The following is a 12,723-nucleotide window of genomic DNA, read 5'->3' as shown; positions in this document are numbered from 1 at the left end:
ATGGGCAAGTGATGAACGAGGATAATCAGAAGGAGATCCATGAAGCTGCAAGAGTTGCTATCGAATGTACAAGATTGACGGGAGAAGAAAGGCCACAGATGAAGGAAGTAGCTGCAGAGCTAGAAGCCCTAAGACTCACAAAAAACTAAACATAAATGGTCAGATCAGTATCCTGAAGCAGAGGATGTTGAGCACTTGCTAGGTGTTCAAATCCTATCAGCACAAGGCGAAACCAGGAGTAGCATTGGCTATGACCGCATCAAGAATGTAGCAATATTGGACATTGAAGCTGGCCGCTGATATTTATCAATCCAGCTCCGATAAAATCACATACTATAAATCTTTTGTATGTAAAAAAACTTAACTCATATCTCTATTGCTTAACTCCCCCTCTTTGTCCTTCTAAACAACATTTATGCTCCAGAAATCTCTTGTAGATCATCAATAAATTATGTTTATAACTCAAGTGTTCATGAATCATCATTTATTGATAAACTAATTAGTAAGTTACAAACTAGTGTAGAGGCGGAAGCTTTGTAAGGAGTTTAGCAACTCTGTTTTCTGGGTCAAGAAACAGAACACTTACGAACAGAGGAACAAGACAGTAACGATGGTGTAGCGAGGGTGGAGGTGAGGATAGGTGGAGACGAGGGGGTGATAACCGATACGGGAGTCCTCCTGGCAGGGCTTAGACAAGCTCTTTTTGGGCAATTTAAATTGCCTTTTTTTGGGTTTTCTTATTCACTTCAAATCAATGATGTTGATACAAAGACTTGAGAGACTCTATTTATAAAGCCAAAACGAAAAGATACGATCTAATCCTAAATCTATTGTGATAAGCTTGTAAGACTTATCCCAAATAGAAGAAAAACCAAAGCCAAACGTAAATAATAAAAAAGACTTGTGGAACACGCAACACAACACCGACTCAAGTGTTCGACATTTGACAAACACCGCCGATGCACTGCATCACAAACTAATTAACAACTCAAGATAAACTATAACATCATCATCTCCTGGTCCTATTTCATAACCGATTCAGCTTGCTCAACCAAAACAAGAGCTTCATGAAGAGACGGAGGAGGATCCATAAGCATGATTTGCCTTCTCACAAAGCTTAATTCTTTCTTCAAACCCATCAGAAACCCATAACGCTGCTCCTTCTCTCTCGCTTCTTTACCTCGTTTCACACCTTCGCAATGACAACCACCGCACTTACACTCAGGTACAGGATCATACTCAGACAACTCCGCCCAAGCTCGCATAAACTTCTCGAAATAACTACCCACAGAGTCGTCGTCACCACCATCTTCTTGCCTCAACATCGCGAGCCTCACACGAAGCTCGTAGATCTTGAAATCGACACTCGGCACAAACAAAACTCGGAGATGTTCCCAAGCTTTATGAGCAGTCTCCGCGAAGGTTACATAGATTCGAAGCTCTTCGCTCAACGAGCTCATCATCCAACACTGTACCCTCGCGTTACATGTTTTCCATGGATGATAAAGCGGCGAGGAAGGGTCAGGTTGCTCGATTGTGCCGTCGACGAATCCGGTTTTGTTCTTGATTCCAAGGAAAAGGAGAAAATCACTCTTCCAGATGAAGTAGTTGTCTTCGGTTTTTCTTAGTATAGCCATTGGGAGATTCTCGTTGGATTCATAATCTGGATCGATATAATATGGAGATTCAGGATCGACTTTGGGAGATTCCGCCATTGTCACCTTGCTCTGAGCTCTCGTTACTCTTTGATTTTAGGGTTTGATTCCTGATATAATTTAGAAAGGTTTGGTTTATTCATTCAAATAGGATGAGTATTTATACATAATTATAAATATATGATAAAGCTGAGTTTCCTATTCTAAGATAAATACTAATGTAAATAATACATAAGAGATAAGTGTAAATATTCTTAGTCTATATCTTCTAGATCCTCCTTGATCTTCCGGTTTCCTTGATACCCAGCATCCCGCAAGCTCATACGTCGTAACGCGTTTGAGATTGGACAACTTTGTAGTATTGGCAGCAACTTGTGAATGAACAGGAGCGGCCGGTGTAGAATAGTATAACTTTTGTAGAAGTGCGGCGGCTTGTATAGCAGCGGCATGGTAGTAGAATAAAATTACATGTGTTTGGTTCACCAAAACACTAGTAGAATTGTAGAACATATGTCGAAGTTGATGATGAATTACTTGAGAACCAAGTCTTCAAGTCAAATCTTCACAGCCACAAAGAAACGTAGCTAATATTTGACTTTTTTTTTTTTTTCATTTTTAAAGATAGAGAGCCATGCACTAACGTGTGCATCACAAACAATTCGGTACAAACCAACGTTGCAGCGACGACTTGTTAGGCGGCAGTAGATCAAGTGGTTGCGCTTTATTTTGATGAAGCAGGACCGGCCCGTAGGTATATGACGCCTAAAGCAAAGTAGAAAATGCTGCCCCTAAACACCAACTTATTTTTTCGATACAATTATATAACTATGCAAAAGATCACAAAAATTTTCATTTCTTTAAATAGAAATCATACAGAAACACTAATTATCAATACATCACTTGTTGACAAAAGAAAAAATATCTATACATCAATTAACCACTTACGTTTGGTAAAGATTACTAAAATTTCAGTACTAAACTATACCACAAAAACACAAGCAATCAAAGAAAACAACACATCATCAAATTGACAAATAGTTAGTAGAGACTGCTTGAATGTTAAATAAAAGTTAGTCAAAGTGCATGAACATTTTAACTTCTAACAATTAATCTCTCAATTATTAAGTGCTTGAGAGAATATGAAAATCTAGAAAAAAACCAGAGAAATTTAGCAAAGAAAAAAAACATAGAAAAGGTATGACTATAGTCGGAAGCCAGGAGGAAAAAAGAAGAAACATAAACATAGATGGAGAGACTCCGATGGCGATTGATGGTGTTTCGACGGAGATCAGCGAAAATTGGAAGAAGAAAAAGAGGAACCGTCAAATAAAGACAAACCGTCAAATAATCGTATAATTTTTATATTAGTTAATATAATATAAATAAATTTTTATAAAACAGAATATTATGGTCAGATAAAATAGGAAACAAATCGAGTTAAAAAAAAAAGGAAACAAATAGTTTAATCGTTAACGTGGGCAGGGTTTGAACACTGGACAAGAAACTAAAAATCAAAAATCAAAACCACTACACCAAGGAAACTTTTCAGAAGTTGATGCCCCTAAAATAACTATAATATTTGGCGCCTAAAACCCTTGCTTCATGAGCTTTAGGTCAGGGCCGGGCCTGGATGAAGCAACAACGGCTTGTAGAAACGGTAGAAGATAGATGTGCGGCGGCTTGTGAAGCGGCGGCAAAGTAGAAGTAAAGGCAGCGGGGGTGGTTTTCACGGTCACGGAAAACGATAGTAGCGGCGGTTAGGTTTAATAGAAAACCGATAGTAGAAGATAGTGGAAGCAACACCGGCTATTGCAGCACCGGTGGCTAGGTTAATGATTTTAGAACGAAGGCAGCGGTTGCTGAAGCCAAGCAAAGGCGGCGGTAATGGTATAAAAGAAATTAGGTCACAAAAGCTTTCTGCTCTGATACCATGTTAAATTTGGGCTCGTCTTGGGCTTCTAACTAAAAACCAATTGGCAATTAATAGATTGACCCTAACCCTTTATATATTAATGATAGTCCCTTTAAACTTCAGATGTGGGATTTGGTTTGTATCCCAACAATCTTCTCTTCAAACCAAGGACCACATATGGGATCTTAACACGCTTCCTCGAGATGATAACTCCATCTCAAACCGATCCTATTTGGACCGATAATAAACCCCTTCTTGGGCCCATTACTTAGGATAACAAGAGGCATGTTCATATCCACTTTTCTAGGTCCACAAGAATTTTAATTAACCTTGGGCTCTCATGCCATGATATAATTTAGAAAGGCTTAGTTTATTCATTAAAACTAGGATTTAACCTGCGGTACACCGCGTGACAATATTTTTAATTTTTAAAATTTTAAATTTATATTATATTTACTTGTTATTTTATTATTGTTTTATTAATTTTTAAAATATAAAATTTTACATGTATTTGATATAAGTATTCAAAGTATAGGATTTTTATAGTGTTTCAAGGTTTTAACTCGTGTGGTATATGTATAGTCTAGCAATACATTTATCTCTTGGTACACATCTAAAAGTGTTTAAAAAAAAAAAAAATTCCACTTAACTCCCTATATGAGATTAATGGCAACTCGTCTCACCAAAATCAAAATAAGTTTTTGCATTAAAAAATAATCAAAATAAGTTTTTTTATCAAGCTTAATTATGTTAACTGTTTTACCAAATTAGCATATTTTTATAGTTTATAATTTTTTCATGTCAATATATATAGTTTATGATCATTAATAGAATTTTAATTTTTGTGGTAATTCCTCAAAAAATAAAAAAAATAAAACAAATTATATGGGGATTTTCAACGTATTTAATGTGATATTTTATAATTGGATTTTTCGGTTTAGGAAATTTATTAATATTAATATAATTATGGATATTGTAAATTTTTGTTATGGAAAATCTGTTGTATATCATTTAAATTTGAGAGATTCTAGCATCCATAAAAACAGTTTTAGAGATTTAATGGTTTAAAATTTTAATGGGTAGAGTTGTTTTTGGAAAAATCGGAATGTATAGATGTTGTTAAGATTTTATGGCAATAAATGTTACAAATATTAGTCAATTTAAGAAAGTTTAGTATTTGAGTTTCTCTGCAATGTTATTTATGTAATTGTTAGGGGTTAATGTTGTAAAAAAGAAATTAAATAAGTAAAACTTAAAGGGCATAAACAAAAATGTACTTCAAAAATGTAACTATAGATAGGATGAGTATTTATACATAATGATAAACATATGATAAAGCTGAGTTTCCTATTCTAAGATAAATATTAATGTAAATAATAGATAAGAGATAAATGTAAATATTCTTGGTCTATATCTTCTAGATCCTCTTTGATCTTGTTAGATCTCCGGTTTCCTTGATAATTCCCAATTTTTTTATACTCTTTATACTCTTTTAATTGGTTTGGTTAAGATTTTATAATTAGAACAAAATTATGTATCGGTTTGGGTTTATAATAAATAGTTTAGGGTTTAGATTTTACAATCAAAACGAAATTATTTGTCGGTTTGGGTTTACAAATAACTTTTTTAGGTTTAGATTTTATAATTAGAACGAAATTATATGTCAGTTGGGGTTTACAAATGAGGTAGTTAGGGTTTAGATTTTATAATTAGAACAATATATGTCGGTTTGGGTTTACAAATAAGATGGTTAGGGTTTAGATTTTACAATTAGAACAAAATTATATATTGGTTTGGATTTATAAAAAAAATAGTTTAAGTTTTTAATTTTATAATAATTCATAATGTATACAGATTTTATTTCCTTATTTTACCCTAGAAGTGAACTTAAGTATTGTTCTTATTTATATTCTTCCTTGAGAATGTGTACTACAGTTTGATTGATATGGATTTGTGGCTTAATATTACGATTTTGATTACGAAGTAATCAGAAGGTGAACCTGTTCCCTAAAAATTTTGATTAGGAAGTAAACAAAGTCACACACACAAAAAAAAAAAAAAAAAANCAAAAAAAAGAAGATCAAACTTGTATCAGCACAAAATCTGTAACTTGAAAGATAATAAATAATATTACCAAAAAGGGTAAGTGATCAAAACAAGCAAAAAGTCTCTCTCTTTCCGTCTTTCATTCTAACAATATTAAGGGTTGCGTGATTACATTCACAAATCTTCTTCACTCGTCTTCCTCGATGACCTTAGTGCCCAAACCAGATAGTCCTTCAGCTGGAACCTCAGCGACAGTGACGAGAGAGAAGAACTCTTCCTTGGCATCTTCATCGTCGTTTCTCTTACGGGCAACACGGATTCTGATTCTCCTCGGGGGGCCTCGGATACCTTTGCTCCATATCTGCTTGTTGAGTTTAACATCGACTCTAACGTCCTTTGTTCCCATTGCTTTCAATGCAAACTTCCTGATCTCTTTAATGGCATTGGGTGCCTTCTTCTTGAATGTGCTGTTACATTTTTTTCAAATGATCAAAAACCACATTGAGGAGGATTCAGAGCATTACTAAAACCACAAGATCAATAGTGACAACGCCTTAAATGGGAAATGGTAACGAAGCAACAAGCAAAGGAACACAACTAAAACATTACTCTCATCTAAAGGCTAATCTTCTTCTTCTACAAAGATTCGAAACATTCTGATTCCAAGGTGATCACAAGTATATTCAATGGACTTGTACAAAATCAAATGCTAGAGTCTTTGAATCCGTAGATAAAAATGAAACATTTATTAGCATGGTGTAATTAAACAGAGAGCAAAAGCATTGTTTAATCCAAGCTCTTGACAAATCAAGAAACCCCTAATTAAGAATTGCAACTTGAGCCTAATCATTATCAGCTAAACCCAGAACAACCTCAAGAAATCCGGATACGAGAGGTTGAAAAGTATGGAAGATTTGATTAGGCTGCTGCCTAGAGACTGAAATACCCTTGTTGGTCTATGAGTTCATTAACAGTGGAACCCTTTTCGACCACTTGCACGGTTCCATGTTTGATTCTTCCCTAAAATGGGAACACCGTCTGAGGATAGCTGTAGAAGTCGCGGGAACTCTCTCATATCTTCACTCCTCTGCTTCTATTCCTATTATCCACCGGGATGTCAAGACTGCTAATATTCTCCTGGATGAAAACTTAACTGCAAAAGTAGCTGACTTTGGTGCATCAAGGCTGATACCAATGGATAATTAAAGAGCAGCTCACAACAATGGTGCAAGGCACTCTCGGCTACTTAGACCCAGAATACTACAACACAGGGCTTCTGAACGAGAAGAGTGATGTTTATAGTTTTGGGGTGGTCCTCATGGAACTTCTCTCAGGTCAAACAGCATTGTGCTTTGAAAGACCACAATACTCAAAACATCTGGTAAGTTACTTTGCTTCTGCGACAAAAGAGAATAGGTTGCATGAGATTATTGATGGGCAAGTGATGAACGAGGATAATCAGAAGGAGATCCATGAAGCTGCAAGAGTTGCTATCGAATGTACAAGATTGGCGGGAGAAGAAAGGCCACAGATGAAGGAAGTAGCTGCAGAGCTAGAAGCCCTAAGACTCACAAAAACTAAACATAAGTATCCTGAAGCAGATGATGTTGAGCAATTGCTAGGTGTTCAAATCCTATCAGCACAAGGCGAAACCAGTCTAAGCATTGGATGCTTGACAAACTTGGTGGTGCCTTTGTAAGTCACTTGTGTTGGATTGATATCTTATTAGAGCTTAGTTTTCAATTGATTTGGTGCTCATAATTGCTATTTCTGTCCAGGCCCCCAAGCCGTCTTCTGGACCACACAAGTCTAGGGAGTGTCTACCCCTTGTCCTTATCATCAGGAACAGGTTGAAGTATGCTCTGACTTACAGAGAAGTGATTTCCATCTTGATGCAAAGGCATCAAGACTTACCCTGCTGGTTTTATGGGTGAGTCTGGCTGTTGTTTTTGTTACATGATGTTTATGCCCTTTTGTCTCTGCTTCTTTTGATGAGTGATCTAACAAAAGATGCATAATTATTCCCAGATGTTGTGTCTATTCCAAAAACAAATGAGAACTTCCGTCTTTTGTATGACACCAAGGGACGTTTCCGTCTCCACTCCATCAAGGATGAGGAAGCTAAGGTTTGTTCTCCTAAATCCCTTACATTCCCAAATACTGAACCCCTTGAAACTAAGTTGAGTCTGTATTCGTTGCTTTAAACTTTACATTAGAGGTCTGATGAATCTTCATGTTGATTACTAGTTTGAACAAGTACCTCATTTGTTGTTGTGCAGTTCAAGCTTTGCAAGGTGAGATATATCCAGTTTGGTCAGAAGGGCATTCCCTACTTGAACACATATGATGGTCGCACCATCCGTTACCCCGACCCGCTCATCAAGCCTAACGACACCATCAAGCTCAAGCTCGACCTTGAAGAAAACAAGATTGTGGAGTTCATCAAGTTCGATGTGGGCAATGTAGTTATGGTCACCGGAGGAAGAAACTGAGGGCGTGTTGGTGTGATCAAGAACCGTGAGAAGCACAAGGGAAGTTTCGAGACCATCCACATCCAAGACTCAACAGGACATGAGTTTGCTACAAGGTTGGGAAATGTGTTCACTCTCGGGAAAGTAACAAAACCATGGGTGTCTCTTCCAAAGGGTAAAGGTATTAAGTTGACCATCATTGAGGAAGCCAGGAAGAGACTTTCTGCTCAACAAGCTGCTTAATACTGTACTCTGTTTCCCAATTTTCAGAACAAACTATGCGTTAGTTTGCAGCACTCTTTATGAGTTTTACTTTCGTTTCAAAACTTTTATCTTTTGGGATTTTTATGAGCTATTTTTTTGGACCTTTTGTGCTAGTTGCGAGTTTGGACTTCAACCTTGTTACTTCTGATAGTTTTTGAGTTGCCTTAGTATCTCGCGGTCACATTTTATTAATCCTAAAGAAATCACAACATGTGGTCAAAATAACAATAACAATGATATACTCAAATTTACCCTAGAGCTACTTTTTCAAATTAAGAGGTCAATGCAGTACTTAGGAGTCGAATTCCACAAGGACTCAAGACTACACAATAAATTATAGAGTTTTTCAATTATGCTAAACAAATTAAATTGAACTAAAATAAACAATGCAAAATATTAAATAAAACTGTTGTAAATTCAGAAGATCAAAAAGCTAGGCCTAGGGAATTTCTCAGGAAATTATGAAATATTAAATCAATCAATAAATTAGGATTCAAGCAATTAAGAACAAATCTAGAACTCTAAACACTTTTGTAAATTAAATCAGTTCTCACTGCAAATAATATCTAAATTTAAAACCAGAAAATCCAAATCTCTTTGTAAAATTCTAGGTTAAAAATCAGCAATAAAATCAGGTTTAGATTGTTCACAAAATTATTAAATCAAATCTCTTTGCAAGAAATAATTTTGCTCATCAAAAGGTTTTATCAGGAAAATCAATTATATTCTCATATCAATTTATTTTCCTAAGGTATTAATTCTAGATGGCCAATCAAGGATTAATATGAAGAACAACCTAAGATGAAGATCTAGCAAGATAAAGAATCCTAAATAAACAGATCTAATAATTCATAAAATCCCTGTGAAAAACCCTAAACCTAACAAGCAAACTACTCAGACATAATCAATGAAGAACAAGACATGATTCTGAATAATAAGCAATTGAAATTAAAAGAGTAAGGAAGGAGTTTAAGAATTCTTCTCTCAAAGCAGTTCAGATCTCTCTCCCAAAAGCTCTCAAAATCTCACAGGGTTGCAGAAAAATAAAACTTGATAGAATAAAACTTAAGGGTTTGGAAAACCTAAAAACACTATTTATATGTCCTAAAACACGTCAGGGACTTATGTTGCAAATATGGAAAACTTTGGGGCAGATTTGTAAATTTTCCAAAACTTGGGTCTTGAGTCGGCAGAGATGAGTGTCGATCGATGCCTCCTATCTTGGTGTCGGTCGATGCTCCTGCTTTCATCCGAGACCAAATTGATTCTTCAAGATTTATGCTCCAAAACATCCAAATTGCTCCATTTTGCTCCTTTCATGCTAAAAACCTGTAAAGACTCAAAAACAATCTAGAAACAAATGAAAAGACACTAAAAGACTCCTTATATCATGGTTAAAAACCACAAAAACCATGATATATCAACTCCCCCAGACTTAGCCTTTGCTTGCCCTCAAGCAAAACATAAACTTAGACCTGTGAAAGAAGTTTGAAAACAGGGAACTCACTCAATTGCATGATGATTCTTATTTGCACTCTTCATTTACCTGACTCAAGAACTTACTTCTTATACTTAACCATGATAAGCATCAACATTCCTTACTCAAATCCCACAATCCTCTGGAATCTCATCTCCATTGTCATCTCATTAGTCAATATTAAAGCACAAATAAGGTGAATTCTTACCTTGGGTGTATTGATCAGTGGTATGTGGACTCTTTTCAGGCCAAGACATTCTTCTCACATCTCCTTTCCTCTCCCTTTTCTCACTTCCATTATTTTTTTCTTCTTTTTTTTTTTTTTCAAAGGTGTAAGCGAATACCAGGGTCATCGGTAATTTACCTACCTCTCGCTTCCAAGCTTTGTGTGATCATTTGACTCAAGAGTAGAATAATGAGGTCACTGGTAATTTACCTACCTCTCTAAACTGATCAAAATCATTTCATCTTTTATTCTCTTTTTCTGATTTTTTTTTTCTTAAAGCACTGAAAGGAAGAGAGAGGGGAGACATACTTTGAAAAATTGCACTGTCTTGTATGGCCCGAAGAAGAAGTCTAGTCCACTGATTTCCAACCCCAAAGTAAGAGATTAAGTCCGGTTAAAATCCTGATAAAAGTTGAGACAACGTTAGATCAATCAGATATCCATTGAATAAGGGCTTTCAGGATTGTTGATAAGGCTCATAGTCTTTCTAAGCTTCAGTTCTGAGATCAAGCATAAACAAATAATCATTAGAGTGTTAGCCAAATAAGAGAAATCATTAGTCAAGATCATAATTCCCAAAGACAAAAAGAAAAATTTTGAAAAATTTGACTCAAACTTTATGGTTTTGACTGACACAACTGAAACTCAAAAACAGAAAACATAGTTAGTAACTAACCTCCCCCAGACTTAAACAACACTGTCCCCAGTGTTATCAAGTAAGAGGAAAGCAAAAATAAAAATAAAATAAATAAAAATCAAAATCAAAAGAAAAAGAAAAACCTACCAGTGGGTTGCCTCCCACTAAGCGCTTGTTTTCAGTCATTAGCTTGACTGTGTTGGAGCTCATGCATCCGGAGGATCAGAACATGGCATTGAAATCCTCTTCATCCAAGGCGGTGTATAAGCGTTAGGTGCATGAGGCTTGCCAAGGATGTTAGGAACAGGACCATGGCGGGACTTAGGTATGGGAGGGTATCTTTTTTGTCCTGCAAAATCATCAACAGATGAAACAAGCGCTCTACGATAATCTCGTGGCTTGGTTAACTGCAAAACAGTTTTTATCTCTTTGAAATTCTTGTTGATGATAGGAGGAGGATCAGGAGAAGAAGATGCATACCTTGGCCTTACCTGAGGGCTCTGGAGTGTGGATTGATGACTCTTCTGTTTGGGAATAGGTTTCTGACTTGGAGCATCAGTTTTGGACAAGCTTTGTCGCGGTCGTGGAGGGGTGTTGATCGATACCCTCTTGGTGGCATCGATCGACACTGAGCCTGATGCTTGTGTTGCAGAAACGTTTTCAACAGAAAAAGTCTGTCCATCAATAGTAGGAGCCCTCCTCAGCTTATCCATCTCAAAATTCAAACTCAAACCATCCACATTCAGTGCTATGTGTCCCTTCTGCACATCAATGATGGCACCAGCTGTAGCCAAGAAAGATCTTCCTAAGATGAGAGGATCTTTAGGCTCTTGATCATACTTCAGCACCACAAAGTCAGTGGGAATCATGAAGTTGCCAACCTTAACTGGAATATCCTCTAAAACACCTTCAGGAGTTCTTCGGGAGCGATCAGCCAAGATAAGAGAAATCTGAGTTGGCTTGAATTCTGTCATCCCAAGTCTCACAGCAACAGAATGTGGCATCAAGTTGATGCTAGAGCCAAGGTCACAAAGTGAGTGAGAAAACCTTCCTGCTGAGATTGAGCAATCAAGTACAAAGCTTCCAGGATCTGGTAACTTCTTAGCAGTCCTACATTGAATGATTGCACTCACTTCCTTAGAGACAACCACCTCCTGCTTTCTCTCCTTCTTCCTCTGAACAGGCTGGTTCAACAGAATTGCACTAACATCCTTAGTTAGCAAGGCTCCTTCTTCAGGGCTCAAACCATTGGATACCATTCTCTTGACATAGCGTTTTAGTGGTGGTGAAAGCTTTACTGCATCAATCAATGGCATCTCAATCATCACCTTGTCCATCATTGCCTTGCATCTAGCTTCCTCCATCTCCTGCTTAGACTTTCTTGGCTTGGGAAAAGGAACCTTAGGCTTGTAGACCCTTTCAGCAGCTGGAACCTGAGATTTTGCGGTTTCTGGGTTCGTCTGAGAGGAGTGTCGACCGACACCCAGGTGGTGTCGATCGACACCATCATCTGAAACAGAGAATTTTGTCGATTTCTCTTCTTTTTCTGCAGAAGCAATGTCACCATCATTGTCATCTCTCACTGATATGGCATTGCAACCATGTCTGGGGTTTGACTCAGTTCTTGCTGGAAGAACACTCTCTTGTCGTTTAACAGACCCAGCAGTCTGTGCAACTTGAATCTCCAGCTTCTTAACATGAACATTCAATGCATCAATCTTCCCATTCAGCTCAGTGTAGACATTGTCAATCTTTCCATTGAATGTCACTGTCAAATTCTCTTGACCTTGCAAAAGCTGCTCAAGCATGGCTTCCATTCTACTCTCTGAAGAATTCTTAGGAGGTGGAGACTGATAAGATGAATTCCCATAGGTTCTTGTATAGCCATTGTTCTGTTGCTGCTTCTGGTCACCATTGTAAGGTCTGTTTCCTTGCTGATTACCGAATCTCTGTCCCTGATACCCAGCTCCATACACATAGTTGACATTCTCCTCTGAATTCTCTGGCTCTGGCTCAAATGTCTCAACTTCAGCAG

At 37.0% G+C, this 12,723-nt stretch overlaps 1 protein-coding gene and 2 pseudogenes across 1 annotated transcript; 2 read left to right on the top strand and 1 right to left on the bottom strand.

Annotated features, from left to right (window-relative positions):
* Positions 1–1,022: 1,022 nt before the first annotated feature.
* On the bottom strand, positions 1,023–1,762 carry LOC104773089. Its single transcript, XM_019242573.1, has one exon. It carries the CDS (start codon positions 1,713–1,715, stop codon positions 1,023–1,025), a length of 693 nt encoding a protein of 230 aa, XP_019098118.1. The 5' UTR covers positions 1,716–1,762.
* Positions 1,763–6,531: 4,769 nt separating this feature from the next.
* Positions 6,532–12,723, top strand: part of LOC109131531 — a 9,781-nt pseudogene continuing 3,589 nt past the window's right edge.
* LOC104773105 lies at positions 7,282–8,461 on the top strand (annotated as a pseudogene).

The sequence above is a fragment of the Camelina sativa genome, unplaced genomic scaffold (genome assembly GCF_000633955.1).
Source record: "Camelina sativa cultivar DH55 unplaced genomic scaffold, Cs unpScaffold00441, whole genome shotgun sequence".
Classification (NCBI taxonomy): domain Eukaryota; kingdom Viridiplantae; phylum Streptophyta; class Magnoliopsida; order Brassicales; family Brassicaceae; genus Camelina; species Camelina sativa.
The sequence above is the reverse complement of the archived record's forward strand: the minus strand, read 5'-3'. Positions and strand labels throughout refer to the sequence as shown.

What these genes read in the sequence shown, in the direction of transcription:
- LOC104773089 (XM_019242573.1), bottom strand. Translation starts at nt 1,715, where the DNA reads ATGGCGGAATCTCCCAAAGTCGATCCTGAATCTCCATATTATATCGAT.